Source organism: Apteryx rowi, unplaced genomic scaffold, assembly GCF_003343035.1.
Source record: "Apteryx rowi isolate R43461 unplaced genomic scaffold, aptRow1 scaffold_9, whole genome shotgun sequence".
Classification (NCBI taxonomy): domain Eukaryota; kingdom Metazoa; phylum Chordata; class Aves; order Apterygiformes; family Apterygidae; genus Apteryx; species Apteryx rowi.
The window spans coordinates 5584870-5611357 of record NW_020451204.1 but is presented as its reverse complement, the minus strand read 5'-3'; the positions used below and the strand labels follow the sequence as shown (position 1 = coordinate 5611357).

At 37.0% G+C, this 26488-nt stretch overlaps 1 protein-coding gene across 2 annotated transcripts in view; it reads left to right on the top strand.

Moving 5' to 3' along the window:
• Positions 1-26488, top strand: part of USP6NL (USP6 N-terminal like) — a 119053-nt gene that overhangs the window by 79305 nt on the left and 13260 nt on the right. For both annotated transcript variants that reach the window (XM_026091278.1, XM_026091279.1), the window contains 8 exons: positions 7685-7792; positions 10763-10872; positions 13630-13678; positions 15180-15300; positions 20709-20803; positions 23100-23165; positions 23255-23354; positions 25630-25782. In XM_026091278.1, the coding sequence (XP_025947063.1) occupies positions 7685-7792; positions 10763-10872; positions 13630-13678; positions 15180-15300; positions 20709-20803; positions 23100-23165; positions 23255-23354; positions 25630-25782 (802 nt within the window). The remainder of the gene's footprint in view (positions 1-7684; positions 7793-10762; positions 10873-13629; positions 13679-15179; positions 15301-20708; positions 20804-23099; positions 23166-23254; positions 23355-25629; positions 25783-26488) is intronic.

Genomic DNA, 26488 nt, shown 5'->3' with positions numbered 1-26488 from the left:
CAATTATTGTGCGTTGTACTGCACGGTACCTGCACGGTGGGTTTGGGACTAGGACCGCACTGCACACCGTGTTCACGTCTGTGGAATAAACAGCGGCGCTAATGAAGCGCTGTACCTGTGAGTCTTGTCTCGTAGGTAGTGAGCCAAGCAAAATTGTTTGATTCCGATTTTGAGACGGGGAGGAAGAGGGAGGTGGGGAAAAAAAAAAAAAGAAACCTTTCTAAACTTGAAAAGAGAAGACACCTTTAAATGGGAGTACCTCAATTCTTCAGGAATCGTAAATCCCTTTCCAAGGGTTATGAATTTTAACTTTACTTTTCATTTGTATGCTGGATACCGTAGTAATTCATATTTAAATTTAAAGTTACTCTTTTGAGGCACAGGTGGCGTCTTACTAAGATCCGCGAGTTCTTTGTTATGATTCTCACCTGTGGGTTTTTATTTTTTTATTTTTTGCTCCCCAGATTTACTGAACCGCCTAGGAGAGCTTTCAGCCATGGTTCAGTGAATACTGCCTTAAATAACTCTCCAAGGAAACTGATTAGTCATAAAATGGGGCATGTAGTCTGATGTTTAAATTATCTGTGCTGGCAAGCATGATATTTTGGGATACTTCAAGATACGTGGCTGATTTGTTAAAAGGAGAGTTACAATGAGTAAGTTTTCAAGTAAAAGGTATGGGAAGTCTTTTCTGGTTGATTTTCCCCTCCTCCCTCCCTGGAATAGTTCTGTTATACTGTGAATAATATGCCATGAAGCATTCATAATCTTCAGAGACGTGAAATTTTTGATGATATGAATGGGATCTACTTTTGAATAAGATGCTTCATATCTTGATTGGCTTCTTTTTTTGAATCAATAGGGAAGAACTGTTTAACTCTATTTATCCCTGAAATATATTGGCAGCTGTTTCAAGTACCTTGGAGTGCTACAACGTTTGGTTTAGAAAAGCGAAATAAAATTATTTTTCATTGTGAAACTATAGGTGGATTTTAAGTAGATGAATTAGTATTAATGATCTTAAAGTTGCTGTTGGGATCTTTTGTTACAGAACTTTTTTTCTTATCCTGTTCAAAAAAAACAACAAATGATGGTATGTGGGTAAATGTAGAAGATGGATTTTATTAGGTATGTCAGTGAGCGCTAAGTGTGTTCACTTGCTTTAAAAGGTAGATGGGGTTTTTCACGTGAATAGTTTATTTGCTGGAAATGTAGTCTTGATAGTCTTAAAACTGGTAGTGAATATATTGAATAATTTCAGTCGGGGAAAGATTTGCTAGAGAGGCTAGATTCCCCGCACCATATTTGGAGGAGGTTTTCTTAACTGTTCCTGGTCTGGCTATTCAGTGCTTAATGCATAGGATGTGAGGTTCCCGGATTCAAGTAATAGGGCTTAAAACTTGTATCTTTCCCTGGGGTTTTTGTTGATATTGTCTGGTGGTGCTGGTCCACCTTTGTTTGGATGAGGACTGGAAGACACATGTTATGCATCTCAGGTCGCTGCCTTAATGATCAGCCCGTAAAGCCAGCTTACTCCCTCACTGTCCTTCTGTTTCAGTGGATTATTCTGTGTAAAGTGTAAAAGCTTCAAAGGGAGAGATGGAGACCAGAATACTTGTTAGCCTGATAAGCAGGATATTTTCCTGAGAAGTAACAGATGCTACAGTTCAAGTAGAGGGAGAAATTTGCTCATCATCTCTCATACTTGTGTCATCTGAATACTGCCTTTGCTTTTGAGACTTTTAACTGTGTCTTGCGCTTTGCTTTTGTTAAAAATGCCAAAAACAGTGTTTGATGTTTTTCTTGGTGTTCCTGAGAAACTAGTGAATTCGTGTTTTTTAAATATGAAGTGAATGCATGGAAAAAATAATAATTTATTACCCAAGTTTTTCTTACAGTCCTACTTTCTGTCCTGTCATCTTTTATGAAAGTAGAAGTTAGAGGTTATAACACTTCTGGCTGGCTGTCTTATTGTGGTGATGGGCTGATTTGAAGATCACTTATCTTCTCAGACCAAAGGGATGTTCAGACAACTGTGTAACGGTATTAGGTATTATCACGTACGACCTTTCGGGTAACACAATAGCTCTGCATTGTTTAAAGAGCAAAGGTGGTCTTCCCCACCCATCAGTCACATCAGTCCATTATACACTGATTTAAACTGAATCATCCTCAGTTCACCAAGCAAGCAGAAGGTATAGCAGATCAGCTGAGCAGAAAGAGCTTCAGTTAATGCAACAAATTATAGACCAGACTATAAATAGTGGCAGAAATAATTCAGCATGTTTGTAAACAGGATGAAGTTTGCTGGGGGCTAGGAAAAACCTTTACTGGTTGTTGAACTCTGGTAGAGCACTCAGAGACTTTAAAAACAAGGGTGATTTCCCTATTCTTTCTTGCATCTTATGTGGTAAGTGAACCAGAACATAGAGAGTAAAGCATCAGCCCCTTCCTCCTCCCAGTGGAAAACGAGACGATATTTTTCACTGCTATTTATGGAGAGCCTGATGATGCTGCTCAGGGTTGTACAAAACTCACAAATAAAGAGGTTTTTATCTCAAAATGCTGGCAGCACCAGCTTCTCAACCCAACTTTTCTGAAGCACAGAAGCAGTAGGCAGCAATAGGCTATAAGAGCTATTCCTGCCTCTTGCTTTCTGTTTTCACTTGATTGGATAAAGTAGTTAACACCGGGGCAGCAAATTGTTAAAGAAAATGTACAGCCTGTATCTTGGAGGATTCGCCCCACCTGACATTCATGTGGCTTCTGCGCAGTCCCGCTGCTCCGGAAACCAGCAGCGTTTAGCAACAGCACAGAAGGGAACACTGCAACAGCAAGAGTGATGACGTTGAGTCGTAGATTATAATTATAGTGATGGCTTAGTTTTGGAAAATGGCATGCCGGAGAGAATTCAGAGTTAAAATGGGAGAGGGAGAGGGAGAGAAACGAGCCAAGGATGGAGCAAGTACAAACTACGGGTCTTCAGACAGCCCTTTTGTAATGAGCCTAAATAACATACAGCTGAGGTAGTTTGGGCTTGAAGAAATCTGTTCATACTGTGCATATACAGTAAATGAATCAGTATATTATTACATTTATCCAAAACTGTCATATTCCTAATAGTAAAATACATTTTTTTAATCCTGTTTTGCAGAACTGCTTATGGGCTGCTTCCTTAATTCTTTCCTCCTCAACTTTTCAAGGAGAATTAACAAGAAAACCGTCATCACGTGTGTGATTCTGTGTGCGAGGGATGGAACCATTTGTAGCTTCAACTAGGTCTGAATGATTTGTGGAGATATTCTAGAGGTCATGAAATGCAGAAGGCTAATTGGTCAAGGACACTATATTTTATTTATTTATTTATTTATTTATTAAGAAAAGGCTTAGTGAAAGTAGATACATCATAGAATATCAGTGTGCTTCAGTTTACATCTTCCCCTAATCTTTGTTACAGAAGAATATCTCCGAGAGAGACAGGGTGTTTTTGCTGTTTTCCTGTTAGAAGTTTTCTGCATAAGCAAGCAAACAGCTCTGTGAGCACGTGACCGTGAGGAACTGGAGAACGGCTGAACTGTCGTCAGATTATGACTTGAAACTGTGACAGTCTATCAGAACTGAGTAACGATTTGTAGATAATGAAAGATGCCATAATGAAAATCAACTTAGGTGCAACTCTATAGACATGTGTAAAACCCCATGATTCCGATGATAGCATTTAAGCATCTTTTCAGCGGGGTCGTCATTGCTCTTACAGACACCAGTTTCTGAAGGGTATCAGCTGCCTGCGTGTCTTGGCCTGACTGATATTTATCAAAACAAAGCTTTCATCTCCCCATCAGTCATTGCTTATGCAGGAAGCATCACAGAGCAGCAAAGTTGCTGTGCTTCAGCATGGTCTTTCTCTAGCTTATGCTTTTATTTCCTAATTATAGTCTACTACATAATAATCCAGGGTACAATTGACAACCAGAGACAATAAATCTTTCCTATCTTAGTATGGTCATAACTTTCAGGAAAGATTATATAAACTGTTATATCTTATATTCCCACTAGAGTATTTCCACCAAAGTATTTGTCTTTCACTGTCATCCTTCATCTACCTGTGATTGAAGTTGCCTAAGTTAAGAGGGGAAGAAAAGACGAGAAACGATCAGGGTACCTGGCAGTTGCCAGCTGTTCTGACATGCACATAGGAGGTAATAGCTAAGTCCCTACTTAGCTTKGAGTCCGAACACAGAGCCTTAACAACGAACCCTCTTCACGTTCCTGAGATTTTTTGAATGAGTTTGTTGAACAGCTCTTGTATTTGCATGTTCTCTTCCTCTTATGCAGTCCGCAGGTGGTGAAGAACCTCGAAATGCAGCAGCCTTTATAAATATACTTTGCTTTTCCTTATAAACATACTTTCTTGTACAACTTCAGATTTTAATTCTTAGGCTTCTCATCACTGATTCTTTTTGAGGTGGCAAACTCCTGCTCGTGTGCAGTTCTTGATATACCAGAAAGCTTTGCTTAAAAGAAAGCCAGTTTTGCAGCTTGCAGTGGGTAGAACGCCAGTGCCCACTCTTCAGCCTAGGGCTATGTGATAGTGGCCTCGTTTCTTGGCTGTGAACCAGTTGGGCTTAAGAGACTGGGGAAGGGGAGGTCCTATATCTTCCAGATTTTTGCGTAGAGGCCACACTGAATGTTGGGATGTAATGGACTTTGTTGTTTGAGACGGTGACTAATATTTATTTGGAATATTCCCAATCTGAGAGGTTTTTTTGCTTTGTAAGCTTTTTTAATTCATTCCTTATAGGGTCTTGTTTGGTTATGGGGTAGTCCAATTTGCACGTCCAATTTCTTTTTGAGTGAGTAGCTCCTTTTGAATTTGCAGAAGGGCACATCTTCATCTAGTATGTGCTTCTCATATCTTCAAAATCAGTAGTTTTAGTAATAACAGCAAGGGTTTATGACCCCTATCCTTAGCTGAAGATCTGCTTAGCAGGATGTACTAGATGTGATACAGAACTTGAACCTGTATTTTAAATTTGTGTTATATAATTATATATACCAAGGGTGTCTTTTTTGACTGTGTCTTATGCTAATGGAAACATCCCAGATTGCATAACACCATTCTCTAAATGGCACATGTTTTTGTACAACAATTGTTTGAATTATGGATTTATGGATTTGTATTTTGTTTTTGAGCTAGTATCTTAACAAAGCCTTAATTTTAAAGAATTTGTTGAAGATTGACTCATTGCTTTTTCTTCTGTTTCTGGGGAGGTGACATAAAGTATCTTGTGGAAATTTGTATTTGTATTCAATTATTATTCTAGAGAAAATGCGAGAATAGACTAGGGTTGTGCAAGTCATGGTTAAAGTATATAGACACAACCCAGACATTTCCAATATATATTTTCAACTGTACATTACATATGGAAGTAAAAGACAGCAGAAGGCTGTAGCATGGTACTTAAAGTAAAGATGTTCAATTAGCTAATATTTCCTTTGCTCATTTCTATGTTTCTTAACTATTTGGTAACTGAATATTTCTCAGAAATGATTTTTGCTCAGAAACATGCCCTACACCCCCGATGCAGTGCAGCCACATCATTTTCCATTGTATAAAAATTATTCATATTTGTTTTTCCATGTTATTGTTTGCATGATAGTCTGTGCCATGAAAGACTGTTCTTGAGTTGTGTTTCACTGTCTGCCAACTATATAGGAGATGAAGTCCTTAATTTAGTGTTCTGCTGACTCTAGCCAGGATCTTGTAATGTCTTGTAATGACCCCGACCTTGGTATCGGGATACACTGTTGCTATCCTGTGGTTCTGAAGAATACAGTTAAATGCCATGGGAGACTTATAATCGTTTAGGACCCCTCTCTCTCCGGTTACCAGCTAAGGTTTGGAAAACTTGGCTCATTCCAGTTTCCAGGAGACACAATTTCTTTGCAGAATGACACTACTGCAACTGGTGTTCCATGGCTTTCAAAAGACAGAATTATCTTCTCTCTCACAAGCAGTTATCGGTGTATTTGGGTTGAAAAAGCCCGATATTCTCTGTGTGAGCTGAAGTCTGGATATACATCTATAGAAGGGTGCTTTATAGCACTCCTGGACAGGAGAAAACTATACTGATATAACTGTGTACATACTAAAACTGCTGAAGTCTTAGTACTTAAGCGATATTAATAGTATTAAAGGCATCAAAGTTTTCTTAAACAAGTGGTACCTCACAACATTGTCTTTCTGTGGATAAGCACCATAACAGCCTCCGGGATTGCTGTAGCATCTTATACAAGTTCAAAATTTTAGCTTGAAAAGGGGACAGAAAAATATCATGATTCTTCTGTGGCCTTTATTTGTATGCTTCTCTACATTCTGTTTCCATTAAAGAGCCATCAAAATATTTGCGTAAAGGTCACACATTCTAAAATCTGGTCTTTGAAGACACCTTCAAAGATCTAATGTATCCCAAACAGCATGAGGTTTACAAATACACTGTTACGGAGTGTTCATTAATCTTCCAAAACTGGAGAACTGATCTATCTAATGATCTCTCTGTGCCATCATTAAAATAATGGTAAAAACAGAGCTTCCGAAAGGTTCTTATTCTTTGTTAGAGTTCTTCTCTGCTTTTCCCTTTCCTAGTCATGTCCTCAGAATATTTTTTGCACTTTTAAAGTTTATATGGTTGGTTGACCTGAGGTTTTTCTTGCCTTGAGTCTCTCCTGGCTGTCTAAAGCCAAGACTAAGACAACGAGTCTATCTTTCTCTGTTTAGATGGTCTACATGCTCCTAGATGCTGCAGCATAGAGATGCAAATTGGAGAAGAACCAAGGAAGACAATTGTTGTGTTTGTTTATTTATTGTTGTGATTATTTATTTATTTATTTATCTTTTCAAGTAAGCCCAGTGAGCACCAAACCACCGAATCAGAGTACGAGAGCGGTGACATGTCGGAGGCAGTACTCACATGTATAGATAGATACACAACTACTCCCTCCAGTTATGCACAGGTCCTGAGTTGTCCCCTTCTGACCCATTTCTAATACCAGCTTTGCGTGTCAGAATACAATGTGTCATGAATGGGGAATTTAATTTTCTATTTCACAGCTAAAAATTACGTACGGTGTTGTTAGGTTATTCAGTAATTTTAGAAACCATAGCTCTAAAATCTTTTAAGAATTGTTTTTATACAAATATATTCTAATGTGCATCTAGGAAAATATTTGATTATTAGTTTAGAAATCTGATCTGAAGTCTGTTAGCCTGAGACACGGCATTTCCTTATTTGTGGTGGCACAGTGTTGCAGTTTTACAAGAATTCAATTTTGTTGTTGTTGTTGTTACTGTTAAGCTCCAAAAGCTTTGTGTGATATTGCTGATTGCCTTTTACCGTCCCCATATATAGTTCATAATTATAGTGAGCTATCTGTGGCTTGTTCTGGAACTTTGTGCTGTTATGAAATTTTTTTTTTTTTAATGTGAAGTATCAAATTCGAAGCTCTCTTTCATCTGTTTGTAGAACCAGTATTACATAGCAGAGATGATACAACTTTGATAGGCCGTCCTGCCAGGACAACTAATATAATTGCCTTTTTCTCTTTATCATATTGTAGGTCACTGTTCCTTTAGTTCAGAACTTGGTAGCTTGTACTGCAATTATCTTTTCTTTTCTTTTTACAGTTTCATAGGAGAATTTATAAAGGCATCCCACTGCAGTTCAGAGGGCAAGTCTGGTCTTTACTACTTGATGTTCCTAAAATGAAAGAAGAAACAAAAGACCTTTATAATGTGAGTTTGCAGAATTTCCATTTAATATTAAAATTAAGAATTTCAGATACTAAGACTGTAGGTTTTATTAAGCTTTTGTTGTTATATGGTGTAAAAAAGGATTAGAAATTACATTTAACTCGACTGTTTTACCTAGAAAAAAGGCCATGGCTTGGAAAGTACTTTACCAGCTTATTTTTCAGTCTGTAATTCATTTAATTAATTTCATCTTTTTTTCTGTTTCTTCTCCCACCCTCAAATCCTTGCAAAAGCCCTCTTAAAAGCAAAGCAAAACCAAATAAGACAAAACCCCTCTCCCAGCAAGAAGGCAGAAACCTCTGAAACTACAGCTGCTCTTTGAGAAATTTCTATTAAGGAAGCACCATGTTAGCTGAAAATCAGTAAGAGAAGTTCTAGTATTTTGGGGGGGGGGGATTGATGCCTTGTTAATCTTGTAAAAGCCAAGATGGCCCTGCTGGAACAAGCTGGCTGTCTTTCTGGCATCTCATCTCCAAAAGCAACTTAGATATTCATTGCAAAGTGCTGTCTGTTCAGTTTATAGTATTCTCAGAGGTGTAACTGGTGACGGGATGTTAACTCCGCAAAATGCTACAGGCCTAAATTGACCACTTAAGTAGATCTCCTACTTAGAAAATTTTTGTGCATATTCTCCCCACACCTGCAATGCCCTGGGCAGTAAATCCCCCTCGGAATTATTCTGTTCCTTTATGATCCTTTAAATTTTTTCCCCACTAACTCTTGTGTTTCTGTGGGTGTCAATAGAGCTGACTGCCATCGGAGCTCAACTTCACATCCATAAATGTAGAATAAGGTTCATGTGCAGGCTAGTAAGCTAGGTAGAAGAGGAATTAAATCCTTTAAAATTCTGTTTTTTCTTTCTCTCCCTCTGTGCTAAGGGATAAGGGTTTGGGTTTGGGAGAGGGTTTGGGTAACAGAAAGGTAACTTAGTATTGTAGAGTGTCTGAATTTTTCCCCACTGGAATTTCAGTGCTTGCTGGTTTTTAAGAAATGATGCCCAGAGTTTCAAAGAAATGCATTGCTGGTTTGGTTTTGACATTTTTAATAGCATTTTTTAGGAGCTGAGAATTTGGGTCTGAGAAGGCAAGGGAGCTTGTGCAGTTGTGAAAGAAGATGGATGTTGGCAGTGATGCTATCTAAATTTTTTGTCTCTGTGATCTTCCTCTTGAATTATTTATCACTCTTTAGTCTGACAGGCTGCTCTTTCTGACTGTTATATTTTGTTTAACTTCGTAAGTAAGACTAGAGGCTGATCCAAAAGGGATAAAATGGAGTTCATGCTGAATAATGTAGTTGTGGCAAAGAATATTGAGTAAAACTACAAGCCTTTAAAAATATGTAAATTCATCTTCAGATATTATTAATGCCATCTAGTGCTCAATGCAAAAAAAAAAAAAAAAAAGTGTCTTCGTAGTACCAATATGGAAGTAGAAGGAGTTTTGTCCGTCATTATCCCAGCTTGTTTATTTGCAATAAGCTCATTTAACTGCTCTCTGTTGTTCCCATTTCCTGAAGTGGTGTTAAAACTCCTAGTTATGAATCTCACTTACAAATTGTACATGTTAAAGTGAGAAGAAAGATAGGTGCTTTTGCTGCAGGTCAAACTCACTGTACGTGTCAAGAGCTGCTTGCGGTTCTGTATGCAGGGCAATTACTTACCTGTTCTTAATCTTCTGTCCCTTCTGGTGCAGGGGCTCTCGGGTCCCTTTCTGTTCCCCCACCCTGGCAGCCCAGTTTTTCCCCCCGTCATTTTTTCCCATCATGGCAAGGATTTAGGGTGCTTCTCTTCCTATGTAAAACAGTTCAGAGGCTCTGGGTCCTTGCGGCACCTTAAAGCTATCAGTTTTCCGATCCCTTCTTCTTTTCTGTCTATCTGTGGGACAAATCATTCTGGATGTTAGGACTTTAAATTATACCAAAGGTGCATGAAGTGGAGATTGTGGCTGCTACCAGTTGGATCTTTGGTTTGCAGGTAATTCCAGACATGCCTAAAGGTGCTGGTTCTGCTCACCAGACTTCATCGTTCCCTATTTGTCCCTTTGTTTTTCTTATTTTTGTCTTTAAATCTTTTTGTTTGCTTTAAACCAGGTTCTGTAGAGCTTATCAATTGTATGGTATTCTCTAATAATGCCTACTCAGATGTAGTGTTTTGAAAATACCATGTTGCACCTGGTTAGGAATGCCTTGCAAATCCAACTTTTAGGGACAGAAATGAGAATAAATGTATGAATGTGAAGGTAAAATTATTGCAAGTGTAAAAAGAATAAGGTGGCAGTCCAGCCTATGCAGGCTTTCTAAAGTATTCAATGGCAAAATTAGATTTAATTATAGAACTTCAGAAAAGTGATAAAATAGAGTTATCCTACCACTGAATTGGATTAGACCAGAAAGTCAGAGGAAATGACTAGAGAAATGTCCAGTTATTATCTAGGCTTAGGAAGAAAATACAAAAATACAAAAGAAAAGAGCAGCTAAGTAAATATTACTTCTGCTTAGGAAAAGCAGGCAAAAAAAATGCCAACGTCACACTAATAACTTGTTAAAAGTCCAGTCTGGTGCAATTGCATCTTAGATGCTTGTTCCCGAGTAGCGAAATTCCCCTTTTACCTTCCTGTTGTCATGTGCCTACCTGAGAAATGGCAATTAAAAATTTGAAATGCTGAAATGTAGCCTTGAATGTGGACAGTGAATGGTGCGACACAAAAATGTATACTACGGGGTTGTTTTTTAACATCTCTGCTGTGTGAATGTGTGTCTGATTCTACAACATTTGTGTATGTATGTGCACATCTTGGAAATGAAAATTGTTGTGTTTTTAGTTGCCATTCTGTAGTAAGCATTCTAAATCATGAGATGGCAGGTGCTTTAGTCTAGGTATAAAGTCAGGTGGGTTTCTCCTATTTTAGAGCTCATAATTGTAAACTTAATTTCTCTTCTTTACTGTTTTCCTAGAAATTGAAGTGTGAAGCACGAGGATCTTCGCCAGATATTAGACAAATTGATCTTGATGTAAATCGAACGTATAGAGACCATATCATGTTTAGAGACAGATATGGTGTTAAGTAAGTAAACTAAAAGGGTTTTTTTTTGTTTTCTTACAATTGGCTTCTGACCTGCTTGAAGCCTCTTTGATCTGTCCAAGAATATTGAATGTACACTTCAAATTTTCAAAGCAAAATTGCCTATGTGTAATAATGTGATTACGTTTGTTACTGCAAAACCAGATGTTCATTTCCAACCAACCAGTTTTCCCTTACTATATGGTAGTCAGTAGCATTCTAAAGCAAAACATTTCTAAAGTGTTCTCCTCTTGCTGTCATATTTATTAAAGCCAACAAAGTCTCAGATATTGTAAATACAACAAAAGCATGGAAATGCCAAGTTAATTAATTTGAGATCAATTACATGATTTCTGTATTTAACTGTCTATTTTTAGAAACAAAACAACTTTTTACATCTCTGATACCTTTTACCTTCCCAGATATTTTAGTCTTCCTTTGGGTTTTATATTCCTTCTTTCCTAGTTTCTAATTAGGAACCGAATAGAACAATATTTTTAGATGGGAGCACTTAATTATTTACAAATGTAAGCCTTAATGCTTTCGGATTTTTTCAAAATATTATTTTTTACTGTCATTGCATGAGGAATGTTAGGCAGCTATCATTTTTTAAAATGCTTAATAGTGAAATAAGCGGCAATACAAACATCAGCATTATTGCTAGCTTGCAGCATCGGCACCCTGCTGAGATGAATAGGGCGTTTCTTTCCCATCTCTGAGTGTATTCAGTTTTTAATCTCCTTTTCTTTCCAAGGCAGATTCTACTGTAGTCTGCTGTTTTCCAAAAGCTATACTCAGAGAGCTGTGGACTTTAATGTGATAATAAACCAAACATTTTCTTATATCATTCTTCTAGGAAGTTTGCTCACAAATTATAAGTACGGGGAATTTGTGTGATGCCTGCAACACAGGATGGAGTGCGAAGCAGAAATTCCTAAGCTGAGAGCGCTATACGCCAAAATTCTGTGCAGCCACTGAATTTGGATGCATTTGTGCAGTGCTGCACCTGAGCTGATATGCCTTGCCTCTCGGTAGCACGTACGCAGTGCCTCAGGTGTTTTGTTTGCACGCGTTTTTGCACACATCAGGTGTTAGCAGAAGCTCACCACCCTCGCCAGCTTGGCATCAATGCAGGCAGCGGCAGCTCCGGTCCCTGTAGCCATGGCGTATGCACGCCCCCAGAGTCCTCGTGAAAGCCTTTGGCTGCACAAAGCAATTTTGCCCTTGGAATAGTTATTGGAATTACTGTTCATGTACTGCGCATTTCTAGTGATGCCTTGCTGAAAATTCAGAAGTCATTTTGCATATCAATGAAAAAGTCTAGTTATTTTTGTCCCCCAGGATAATCAATAGCTTGTTTGACTTTTCAGGAGACTATGCTTTTAAAGGCTCATTCTTTTCTAGGTCTTTAGGGGTATCACCAAGTGTAAATAGTACTGAAATTGCCATTACTTTATAAAGCTTAATGTGAACGAGATTGCACTGTTTAGTTTCACGTGCTCAGCATTCCCCTATCAGATGATATCAAAGGTTCCTGTGTATGCTGTTCGGACCTTATACTTGTGTCTCAGTTTGTCTTTGCAAAATAAGACTCGAGCTTAACATGCTGTACTTTACGTTACACTTTGGTTACTGAAGGATGATTAAACTCCAGTTTCTGCAAAAGCATAGAGGAAAATGCCAGAATCTAGACTTTTCGGTAAAATTCTCCAAGGGTGCTTCCTCTTCCCAATAGAAAATATGCAGCTTTTTGCTTATGCTTTCTTTTTTAACCTGCTACTAGCTATTTCTGTACATTTGGATTAGTGATAGGCAGGGGGAATTTCATGGGCCACAAGGGATGGTATGCAAAACTCAGCAGTTAAATTTTAGCAGTTTCAGCTGTGGTCCACACTAGCATTCACATCTCCAAATTCTCTCCCCCAGCAAACCACAGAAAGCCATGAGTTCAAAAATTCATTATGAGAGCTCTCCAGGAGCAAATCGTTGTCATTACTTAGGTGTCCCAACCTGGGAGGAGCAGAGTTGATACGTTTAGTCCCACTGCCTTCACAATCTAGGATTTGTACAAGATGACGTAGACGCTTTTTACAGGAAGCAGAGGACCCATACTCTTTGAATCTTTAAAGCTGTTTAAATCTAATAACTCTGAAGTACATACAGAGGTCAGTATATTCTGAAGCACTGAGCGTAGGATGGAGACTCAGAGTTGATATTGCTTTTCTTCAGCTTGACAGCAGCAGTCACTTAGGGTATTAAAAGCTGACTTTAATTTGGATGCCCAGATTAAGACACCTTTGAGGATGCTTTGTGTATGTTAACTCTTCTACATCTCTCTTTAAAATTAATAACAACTGTTAGTGTTCTGCGAACTCAGACATCAGGTCTGTGGTATTTAGAGCTTTTCACTCCGAATAGATCAGTTTGAAATGTGGCCTATCCTGTGTTTCACTTTCTTTATCTGTAAAAATGATGGTCTGTCAGTGTTGCCTTCTCACAGTGTGTAAGTATTTTTTTTGAATCCTTTCAACATGTGAAACATCAGAAAGTGCTAAATATCATTAGTCAATTTGAAGTCAGAAGCGCAACATCAATATAAAGTGTTTTTCCTACTTAGTAATAGACAAGTTAAATTGGAGAAATAGGTTTCCAAAACATTGCTCAGTGCGTTTATGCTTTTCCGATTTTCTTTTTTTTAAAAAAAAAAAAATATATATATATATATAACATTATACTCTTTTTCTAATGTTATTTCTCCAGGCAACAATCTTTATTCCATGTTTTAGCTGCATATTCCATGTATAATACGGTAAGTTGTGTACTTTTTTACTGAAACATGTTTTATCTGAACACGCTGTAAGATAACTTTGCAATTCTGTGTCCTCTTTCTTCCTCAAAACTCATTTCATAGACCTTTTGAGGTACAGAGAAATAAATGATTTGCTATTGCCATGTTTTGAACCACCAAAGTTTAAAAAAAAAAAAAAGTATCTTGATTATGAGTTTCTAATTTTATTGGACAGACTGAACTGTGCATACAGTTCAACAGAAACTAAGTATAGTGTCTAATGAGAATAAGGAATTTGTGCTGTGCTTGAGTTTTATACTGCTGGTGTTTTTTCCCTGTTTATTTTGTGCCTCCCACTAAGATCATTTGTATGATGGGGGGAAAAACACAAAGCAGAAAGATGCACATTGGAGTAAACGGGCATATTTCATAACCTGGAGGGTTCTAGCAAATGGAAAATGGTTTTAAAGGTTGTGTCTTTTCTACTTAAGCCCTCATTTAGGAATGCTCCTGTGTATGTATTTAAGTATATTCCAGTAATAAACTTGGTCTCGGGTGCAGTCCTGAATGAGGATTTCTTGAAGTGGAGTTTCTAGACTTCATCCTGGGGGTTAGAAACTTCTGCAGTTTCTAATGTCTCTTGGCTGATGGCTAAAAATAGAAGAAACAGAAAAGCTATCATGTCTGCATCTAACTATGTTTTTATGCACTATCCTCTCACTTCTTTTGCCCACTTAGATAATTTTTGTACATCTTTCATTTTGCCTTCATCAGCAGCTCCACAGAATTCGGTATAAAAATATGTGAAGTTAAGAAGGGGAGGGTGAACTATTTACAGATTGAGGGCTAAGTAATTATTCAAATTAGACAGTGCTTTGCTTCATTTTCAGCATTCTAGAAAGTGTAGCTGAAATTCTTCCTCTTTTAGTTTGTCTCCTCACAGTTGTTTGGCCCATGAGAGAGCTTACACTTCTATTTTTAATGCTGGAATATGTTTTCTTTCACTTAATATGTTGTCTTACACTTTTTTTTATTGTAAGCTGCCTTGAGACATATTGAGAAATAAAACTCTGGAAGGAGGAACTTTCTTTATATATCTTCTGTAGTACATTGTCTGCACTAACTAAACTTCAAATTGCATGAAAAATATTGTTTAGAATCAACTGTTACTGTACAGGTGATGGGAAGATTGAAGGGAGTTGAATGGTGGAGAAATGCCACCATTCTGAGACTAAGATGATGTAATTATTTGACATTATTTATATCAGCAAAGACGATGTGTATCAGTAGAGAGTTATAATGAACAATCCAAACTTCCAGTTTACTTTTCAGCTGGAGGATAGCGCATCATCTGTTCTGTCTATGAATATTTAAATTTTTTAAAACGTGTGTCTAATGGTGTCATAATTAGAGAGCTTATGCTGTCAAGACAGGCCTCCTCTTTTCCCAGAAAAAACTAACAGCTCGTGGGCGTGAGGTTCTTCTTCTCAGCATTTTAATATTTTCATTGTCTAATTTGCAGGAAGTTGGATACTGTCAGGGAATGAGCCAGATCACAGCTTTGCTCCTTATGTACATGAATGAAGAAGATGCCTTCTGGGCCTTGGTGAAACTCCTCTCCAGTCCGAAGCATGCTATGCATGGTATGGAACTTCAGCTCACTTAGTACCTGTTAGGTTTCAGCCTGCCCTATTTAAATTGTAAATTATTTGAAAACAGGACTATGCTGTTCTGTGTGTATGTCCAAAATAAAACATATCAGGAGCTTTATAGCTCCCATTTATAGTGGGGGCCATTGGATGTTACTGGAACTCAACCATAATTGTAAGTAATTGTTTTCAAATAGTTCTTAGTGAAAATCAAATGTTTCCTTTCCTCTTAATCTGTCATATATAACCAGTTGAAAGCTGCTTATGTAGACGTCTATATAGCAAGTGGAAACCTAATGCAGAATGTGTTAAATAATGTTGTGGCTGCGCTATCATTTGGCAGGAAAGGAGTCCAGAGTAAACAATTGACATTATATCGAGGCATTAGCCTTGAGTTTCTTAGTTTTATCTCTTCCTCAGACAGAATTTCCTTCTCTCAAAGTCTTGTTACTTTTATATTGTTGGCTGTTCTCTCTTTCCATTTTAAATTTAGTGTGATCTATGCGTATTCCACACCCGTAGGGATGGAACAACTCCAGGAATTCCAGCACCTTCTGTAGATGTTAATGATGTGGTGATTCAGAAAAGCTGTAGTTCTTGGAACCCGAAAAAGTAAATATTATCTAGAACTTACTTGATTTTTAAGGCTTTTCAGCAAATTTCCAGCAGATTCTGGCTCTTTTTCCTTGCTTCAGACTTTCTCATACCATGATGGCTCCCTGCCCTGATTTTTCAATCTTTCTGGATGTTCTCTGCCCCCAACACAGTGTGCTAGTTGGTTATTTTTCTGCTTGTACTTCCTCAAAGCTATCAATTTTTTGACAAAACAGTTATATCTGACAGGGCAATAAGTACCATAAATGAAATTTGAATTCATCAAGAGTCAGAGACCTCCGTGGAGCTTTACACAATGGTAATGCAGACTGTCTAAGAGAATCTTATAAAAATCTGCATCTATAGATTCATCAGTAATCAAGAACTACAAAAATACAACTGGAGAATGCTGAGCTCCTCAAAGATCATGGAAAATTTTTGCTGTTTTGAGAAATGAGTCTAAATCAACTCATTGTTATTATATTCAAAATCCGCTGACCTGGTTTTGATATATGGAGCACCATATATATCCATAGCTGTCTTTCTGAGATGCCATAGACTCTTACACAGGATTTTAAAACTTTCTACAGATTTTAAGTATTAGTCTTTTGTCCATATCACTTTTTTTTTTTTTTTTAAATAGAAAGAGTCATAATGTTGGAATGTGATGCTAATGGAGAAGAAAAGTCTAACATGAATTTCTAAGGCTTATTTTTGTAGTCATCATTTGAACTTGCTGGGGTGAACAAAAGGAGGTTCATCTGGCAGCTGTATATGTATATGTAAAAAAAAAAAATTACTTCTCAAGATTTTGCCTTTCTAAGACCTTTTGAGTACTTTAAACCATCAGTGCTCAATCTTGCTGGCTGATCATGTCACTTTTCTTCTAGTAGAAACGATTATATGCCACAGCCCCAGTCAGTTCATCTGACCAGACCAGCACCAAGTACGATTTAAGGTGCTTGATTTATACAGGCACTGGTAGCTCTGCTGCATCAGTTTGCATTCCCTTCTTGTGTCTTTTTTTGTGCCAGGGTCTGAGCAGCAGCCAGAAAGAGGACAGCTGAAAGTAGGTTGCTCCAACCATGGTGCTCTGTGCCATTCACGTACAGGCATTCTTCTTCCCAAGAAACTGGTGCTCTTTTTCTTCCTGCCCCCATTCAGCCTGCCCTGCCTCCCTTGTTCCTTCCCTTCTTCTCTCCACCCCCAGTTTCAGGACACACAACAACCAGGTGATGAAAGTGGGAAGGAGGGAGCCTTGAGTGGCCCAAGAGGCTTGGTTAGTCGCTCTACAGGCCATATGAACCATCGTGCCATGGGTCCATACACACGTCGAAGCTGGCCTGGCAGCATCCTTTAAGGAAGTTTTGCTTTTATAGATAATGCTGACAACCTTAATTATAATGCAAATGAATGCTGCTTCCCAACTGATTATTTATTAAATGTTACTAACCTAACCTAAGGCCCTACTTTCAACAGAAGGTTGAGCCAGATAATCTCCAGAAGTCCCTTCTAACCTAGACTTCCCTGTGATTCTATGAAAGTATATACCTTAAAGAAGTTTGTGGCACAATGCAGCATTACTGTAAATATCACTGCAGATTGTGGAAGGGAAACTTAAAAATTGACTTATCTGGTGCACATATAACTGCACTTTTTTGTGTTCTACTGTTTACCTACTCTTTAAAGCCTAAACCATTTCAATTCCAAATTGCTGATATTCCTAAAGAAAAACTTTTATTATCACACTTGATGCCATGCAATATCAGACTGCTCTCTGAAATGAATGTCTGCCCATAAAAATTGTAGGGATGGGCCAAATATATAAATAAGAAGGGTACTGACAAGAATAGGATAGTTAAAAGTTCCTCCCTGTAAATGAAGTTTTTCATCTGTTTTTTCTCCTCTACCTGTGATCTGGGGACCTAGAATGTTTTTTTGGGGGCAAACACACGTATCTCGAATACATACATAGTCAGACTAATCTCTGCTATAGCACCACTTGAAATCAAGGGGTGAATTTGGCCTTTGGATGTTTCATATTTTATGTATGAGATGAAGTCTCTAAATGTCAAAATACACATAGCTGACCCTGAAAATGATCTAGGTTTTTGAAAGCTCTTTCCTTTGGGGTTTTTATAATCTTACAAATTAAAGATAATGAGGTGGCATATAGGAATTGAAAGAGCTACTTTTTGTGGAGAAAGCACCTTTGAATGTTGTTAATGATGGCTGATTAACTGTGAAGTAGTCATCACAGTTTACATTATTAAAAAAAAAAATTGCCTATATTAGTAAAATTTTCTAATATGCAACCTGGCACTTCTTTTTCAATATGACAGAATGAGCATTCATATTTATGAAACTAAGCCTGGATGAATCTGAGCTAGTAAGTCTTGCAGTGCAGTGACCATGCACTAAATTATAGAATTGGAAACCAGACAGTTATCTTCTGTTTTGGCTTTAAAAAAAATTTTTTTTTTTAAGGGTCACTTGTGTGCTGTGGGTGCATACTTGTTGTTCCAGTTTCCATACTGCTTATCATTTACAAGTAAAAAAATATTTTTGGTGGGTTTTTTTGGTAATTTTTTATCCTACAAATATAGAACTGCTGTACTAGACCCATTTAGCTCAGTGTCCTGTCTCTGAGAGTGACCAGATGCTCAGGGAAGTGTCAAAGAATAGAGCAACCAAGGAGCAACGCTTCCTGCCATATGTATTATTAGAGGCTGGGAGAATTTCTGGAGAACTTCTTGAGATGGAGATGTTTTGCCTTTAATAGATCTCATTAGAATTTTCTTCCTTAAATCATTAATTGCATTTGACTGTGTATTGCATACCTCCATTTTTGTTCTGGATCCATCTCATGATGGTTTCTCTGGTGCTTTCTGGATTTTGTGCTAGAGAAGACATTGAAGTTTATGCCCTGTTCGTTACTATGTTGCTTGTCGTTTTATAGATACCTCACATTTGCCCTTGCTTGTTTCTTTTCTTCAGGCCCATCAGACCTGTTGTAATCTGTTTCGCTGTTCTTCTCGCAGAAGCTGTTGTATACTTTGATAATTTCTGTCACCTCTCTTACTTTTTCTAGATTTTCTATTATTCTTTCAGGATGACTAGCATTTCACCAAATGTCCACAATGTGAACACGTGGCATGTGTCAAACAACTGAGGTCCCAGCACAAACTCCCGTGAAGCCTCACGGGTGATCTCCCTCTGTTGTAATGCTTTTTGGTCTTTGACCTTTTACTGTCTTTTAACTTGCTGGTTTAGCTGCTTTAGGAGATGGACTGAAGAGATGGAGCTGCTTTGGTGATGCAACGTAACAAATACCTTTGATACAGCCAAGTAGGCCATACCCACTGGATCCCCATGCTTACATGCTCACTGATTTCTTCAAGGAACCCCAGTAGGTCTATGAGACGTGACTTCTCTTTATAAAAGCCATGTTGAGTCTTCCCCGATGCACTGTACCCATCTGTATGTCCGCTAACCACATCCTCCTTCATTATAATTTCTGTCTGTTTCTTCTTAACAGATATCGAACTGAAAAGCCTTTAAAAACAAAAACAACAAAAAAACAAAAACAACAACAACAAAAAAACCCCTGACAACATGTTAGCTGCTTTCCTGTCCTCTGGTATTTTAAGCAAGAGGTTTCAAGTAATAGATGTTTTGCTATTTCATCCTTCACTTCCTTTGGAGCTGTTTAGCGTTCTGGCTTGGGAGCCTCCCTGATCTCTTCCATGCAAAAATTAACTCTCTTTTAGTATGAGCTTATCTTCTCTGAGCACTTTAAAAACAAAAACAAAAAAACAAAAACAAAAACAAACCCCCACAGAACAATCCCCCCCCCCTCAAACTTGATCAATTGTTGGCCCTACAAAATCACCATCAAATTCACTGTTTTCTGCTTCTGAGGTGTTTGAATGTAGGTTTATTAGTATTTCTTATGTCTTTCACAAGTTGTTGTTTTTAGGGGGAGATTTGCTTTTTTGCATTTTGATACTTAATCTGCCAGTGTTTGATCACTTCTGTTTTTCTCATCTGAACACAGCTTAAGCTTTTTGAAAGATCTTTGAATGATCTCTTATCCTGCTGTGTAGCTATGCTTGCTTGCTTTCACATTTCTCACGCTTTTTTTGACCGGTATTATGCATCTGCTCTGAGCCTTTTTTTTTCCTTAAAACTCTGCTGAAAACTCAAGTGGAAGGGGATCTTAGTGCTTTCCTTCTCAAGCATATTATCCATAAAACTACTGAAGATTTTATATATGCCCTTAATTTCAATTCTGTAAGCTCGCTGTTTTTACGTTGTATCGTCTATTCATGATAGTTGGTCTTGGTAGAATAATCCTCTTATTTGTCTTTCTTCATGGTCTTTTCTTCAGTGCAGATGGTTCTAGTAGCTGTCTGTGTTGTCTGCCTTTCTGTCATGAATTTGCAGGGCATAATCTTGATTAATGTTTTTTTGCTTTAAAAAGTGTTTAATTAAAAATGAATAATTTAAAATTTGGTTTCCACATGCTCTTATAGTGAGGTAGGCTAATGTAGGATTGATGTAGCTGGTGTCATCTACTATTACTAATCTAAAGATAGACAATAAGGGAAGGTATTGAAGTTTTATTGAGTCATTAGGGCAGGAGAATATGCATATTCTTACATGAGCATAGCAACATTGTTATGAAAATCTGTTCAGTTCCAGGGGTCTTTAGAAGAATAATGTTCTCAGTGCTCTGAAAGCCTTTTTGAAAATTACTGTTATTTTATGGTACATACACCTGTTACACGGTCAACTTCTTTTCTTAGGTTTTTTTATTCCTGGTTTTCCAAAACTGTTGAGGTTTCAAGAACATCATGACAAAATACTGAAAAAATTTTTGTCAAAACTTAAGCAACATTTGGTAAGTATTTATAACAGGATAAAAGCAATACTAACTTAGTTTGCTACCTTGTTTCGGTTTAGGTTACCCCACTAGGTTAAGAATACCTGAATCCTCAGGTAAGCTCTGAAAGGCAGAAGTGCTATTGCTCTCATTGCAGACAAAGTCATGGAGCATCCTGGCTGAGTTATGCTAAAATCAATTGATTGCATCCTTAAAGTAATTAAATGGTGTGTCTCACTTTGACCTCTGAATTAAGGCAAATATATGGGTCTTCTACTTGGCATTGTGCAAACTGCTGCATAATAAGCTGCTTTTAAAACATTTTATCAAAAATTTGTCATGTGTAGACCCCTCTACCTTGTGAGTGGACAGAGGTGACTTTGCAACCAACCAGTTTTAATCTCTGTTTAAAATGTAACTCTTATAAGAGCAGTGGAGGGTCTTTCTGAAATTTGAACATACTAAATAGCATTTTCTCAAAGGTAAAATGTTGAGCGTTATTTCTTATAATGCTCTTAAATGAGAAATAATGCATGTTTTTTGTTAATTTTGGTGTATTTATCCTAAGCAACAAATAACAGCCATATTTTAGTTTTCTAATGGTAGTAGAATGCCCTTCTAACATAGTCCACAAGAATTTTCTTTAAAAATCATGTTGGTTCTGCCAGAATCCCTATTTCCATGACTTAAATAGTAGTTAAGAGATGCTTAGGTGCAGCAACACCTTGTAAGAGCTACACCTTGTAGCTGCTTACAAACATTATTTTCTCAGGAATATATTATTTTCTGTTTAGTATGTTTATCTCCCTAGCAAAAACAAAGCAACTGAGGAGCAAACTAGCACCTTGACAATGATGAATCGTTTCTAATGTGTACCTGTTGTATTATAAACTAGAATTTAATGACTTTTTTAACAACATGCTGTGAGACTTGCACAAAACATAGAATTAGGCATATCTGGTTAGGAAAAAAAATCTTATATTAAAAGGTCAAGTCAAAATTAGTCATATAAAACTATCTTGTCACATTAAAAAAAAAAAAAGTTTATTAAATCAAGACCAGTTCTGTAACTGACTTGGCTCTGAAAAGAAAGTTGTAGATTCATTTTTTACAGTAGATGCAAGATGAAAAGACTTGAAAAAGATCTGCAAAAAAGTTGCTTAAGTAATTGAAAAACCTAATTGAAATTAAATGCTTTGATAACTCCCTTCTTAGAGAGTTCTTGGCCACTTTTATTGGGAGTGGTCTGGGAAAAATTACTTATATATATTTATTATATCTTTTTCTTTTCAGTTTTAAATCAGGAAGTATTACTATTTTTGTGTGAATTAGTTCAGTGTCACTAAATTTAATAGAACTGTATCAAGTGTCCATTATGTCTTTTTCTTTCAGTAGGCTGATGATCATTCTTATAGGTTAGAAAATCTCAAAGTAAGGTTTTTGTTCTGTCTTTTTTTTTTTTTTTTTTTAGGACTCAAAATGAAAACAGCTCATAAATATTATTTCAGTTGTATTAATATTAGAAATTGTTTTTCATCATTTCTCACTGTGGATACTTTAAATCTGTGGTAAAGCCAAATGTCACAAGCATGGAATGTTACGTTATCCAGTAGTTAAAATTTAGAATTTCTTAACTTTTGAACTTTTACTTTCTTCTTTCCTCTAACTGCACAAACACCTTAAAAGGGCTACTATGGAGCAATGAGGCTGGAGCCATATCTGAAAAGACTGGCATGCCATATGGGCCATGTGGAAACTGAGCCCCGTAGTTAAGCAATGAAATCCAGTATCAGTCTAGGTGCTATTTTGAGGTCTTGTGTTTAAACAAATTGATTGTCTTAGACTGGTTTCTGGTAGATAAGTGTCTTTGTCACAAAATCGTTTCAACGTTTGGCATGAATTGGCAGCCTTATTAGCAGAGAAGTGAAGGACCAAAGAGACCCAGAGACCCAGACTCTGGCTGCTCCAGAACATAGTTGATTTATTTTATTGAGAGAGGATTTAATTCTCTTCTATCCCTGTCCCAAGAATAAGATGAAGGTCTAAGATATGTTTGTACCCCTCTGCATCTTCAAGCACGTGTTTCTTAAGATGAAGTTGATGAAGAGAAACTATAAAGGAGAGAAATAGTATTTGTTAGAGTGAAGCAACAGTGCTTAATGTAGTTGAATTAATTCTGTACGAAGAACAGAACATTAGGGTACTTTAGCCAGAAGATCATTTGATCAGTGAGCAAAATATCTTTTCATGGACAGTGCAAGGTATTTCTAGATTCTTGTGAGTGTTTTTGAACTCTTTTTTTTTTTTCCAACAGGACTCCCAGGAGGTTTCCACTAGCTTTTACTCAACAAAGTGGTTTTTCCAATGTTTCCTTGATCGTGTGAGTATGTTTTCCATTTTCTATTTCTGTTTTTAATTGTGGGTTGGGACAGACTGTGTTCACACTGTTGGCTGATTCTGTTGTTGCAGACTCCCTTTACATTAAGCCTCAGGATATGGGATATCTACATACTTGAAGGAGAGCGGGTTCTCACTGCTATGTCTTACACAATTATGAAACTACACAGAAGTAAGAAATCTCTCAAACACTTCAATACTAAACAGGGATTCAGCTGGTTATGCTCTTATTTTGAGTAGCCTGATCTTTTGTGAAAATCTTAGTTTCCCTTATTTGCTTATGCTATTTATAATGAGTATTTTTCTCTCCCTATGCACAAAAAGATCAAAATCTTTGTGTTATTACTGTGTATGATTGCCAAAAGAAAACTATGGTACAATCATGGCAATGAGCTTTTAGATGGTGTTACAGTTGGCCCAAAAATCATACTTCTGTTAAATGATTAGACAAGTACAGTTACAGCACAGGACTTTAAAAATTTTTATATTTTCACTAATTGTGTCTAGTGAATGTAAGCAACTCATAGAGAAATATAAGATTTATTACAGTAAGCTAGTTATTTTAAACATCAATGTAAGGTGAGCTGTGTGGCTGTTTCTAGAAAATGAGGAAAAAATATTTTGGTTCCATGGTTTGGAAATGGTTTGTTAGCCACAACAGGATTTATATGAATGAAAAAATGCACACAGAATCCAGAGACTAAAGCCTATGTCTTGTGCCACTAAATACCTGGAGGTCTATCAACAAACAAACCAGCAGCCAGGAATCAGCAGTGTATATATCTCATTTTATACATTGTTTATCCGAGAATGTAATTCAAATTCAAAATTTTCATAGACTGCCCGGATGGCCTTTTCTTCCATCTCTTTCATACAGAGAAACTAGGATTTAGAATTGTGAAGAGAAGAGAGAATTGTCCAAAGCTTCGATGCCTGGTGCCCCGAAGTGATTTAGTGCCATAAATTCCAAAGGACTCCAAAAGTTTTTGAGAATGGATGTTAGCTTCTAAATTACTTGGGCATTTCTCAGTAAATTACCTTGTAGCTTGAGTTTGATAAAATTTTCCTCTGTGACTTTGGCTTTCTCAGTGAAGTCATTTAACTCTGTGTAAATTCAGAGGTCTGCATGGAGCTTTTTGCACAATTGATGTCTTAATTTACTTGCTAGTTTACCCTTATTGAACTGTGGTGATAGTACATCACCGTCTCACCGGGGTGCGTTCATTAGTTTGTAAATGGCTTTGAAAAATGAAAAATGTTGTCACTTGTAGTTATTGTACTTAAGAAAGCTGAACATTTGGAGGCAAGTTGGTAGGCTTAGCATTTTGGTTCATCTTCTTTGTTTACGGATAGACATCTACTTGAAAAATTTTTTTGATCACTCCTGGTTTTTATGGGGAAAAAATGAGCAAAAAGTCCTAGTGCAGCTTTGCTTGCGTTATAGTACCTAGCAACTTTCTGCATAATCAAAACACTAAGCCTAGCTTATGTTGACAGAGACTAGACTAGAGGCAGTAGGGACTGGCAGAGATGATGACAGAAGAAAAATCAAATTCCGATTTGTTTTCCAGTCTCTGCTCGCATTGGTGTCTACCCTTAAAAGCGTTGATAGTATAGCTATCCAAACAAAATGTCATTGTGCAATACTTGCCAAGAGCATTTTTATTACAGCGGTAAAAAAGTTTTGGTGGTTTAAGTATAAAATGTTTACATTCTGGAACTTTTGATAGCATACATACGCTTAAAGAAACCGTATAAGTACATAGTTACAGCCTTGCAAGCAAAATACATTTGTGTGGAAATTGTGGTCTTATTGCTCTGTAAAAAAGGGAAAGAAAAATAAATCTGTAACTGATAACTGTAAAATGACTTTCAAAATGTGACCTGAATTAACTGAAGCAGCAAAAAGTACCTGAATTTTCAGAGAGCCTAAAGCAGTGGCTTTAAGCTGAGAACTGCCATACTCTTTTCATTGGAAGTTCATTCAGTTATGAATGAAGATACTTTAAATGTCAATTTTGGACTCTTTCACTGCTTTTAAACAGAGGGAGGATGAACTTCTTGTAGATCTTCAACAGTGTTTTGTAAGTTGAGGATGCAGGCTGAAAAATAAAGACCTGTAAAACTGTTGAACATAACATAGGAAGGCTGAAAGAGGGTGACTTTGATTTATTTTTTGTGAAGATGCTCCATTTTAGAAAACTTTGTCTTAAGCAGAGAATAAGTGGAAAGCGTTTTCATGTGAATTTGCAAGTGATTTTTTAATGTATTTTATAGATTTTATTTAGTGTAGAATTCTATTTCCTGCTTAATTAATAGGTGTTTTTCATTCCACCCTGAAAGTTATTGGAGAATTTATAAAAACATCTAATGTCTTAAGTACATCTTCTAAATTTAATGTTCATCCTCAAGATATTTTTAATCTCTAATATTTTCTTCTTACCTAGAGCATTTGATGAAATTACAAATGGAAGAGCTTGTAGAATTTCTGCAGGAGACTCTAGCCAAGGATTTCTTCTATGAAGATGACTTTGTAATAGAGCAGCTCCAAAATTCTATGTCAGAATTGAAACGAGCAAAGTTGGATTTACCAGCAGCTGGTAAGAGACTTGAACACATGCAGATTTAGAAGCCCAGAGCTGTTCACACATGGTCCATTTTTAAAGTGTTAATTCATGCTGCTAAAAATTATGCAAATGTTTGTTTTTTCATCAGTGCATAGTGTTTTTTTTTTCCCCAAAATATTTTACAGTTGAAAAACAGCATACTTCATTTCATGAGTTTGCTCTTTTTTGGTATTTTATTTACTGGTTGCAAGCTAATGACGAAGTACTTTATGTGCAGGGTACTTTAAAGCATCCCATGTTCTGATAATTTTATTAACTTGGATGGAAATACGTGCAAGACAGAAGATTAAAAATCAAGGTTCCCAATTATTGGAAGCAGCATGTTTTCTGAGACTCTAAATTGTTCTGCAGCGTGATTAGCTGTGAAATAAACCAGGTCAAATACTTTCTCCTGTTAGCCAAATCCAGCTTTGGAATTCTTTGCGGGTGATGGATCTTCTGGGTGTTTAACTGGATTGCTTTCTTCATTTGTTCTCAGCCTTTGTGTGTGCTTTTCAGTTGCAGAGCAGGGACAGTTATTTCTCTGAATGCTGCTTTTGAGATGTGTGATGGATCTCTTCTTCCTGTATTGAGATTCTATTATCTTTTCTATCCCTATGGCCAATATCTTTAATTTTTTTCTTGTAATTATTCACAGTTCTTCTTATGCCTGTTAATTTATAAAATAATTTATAAAATA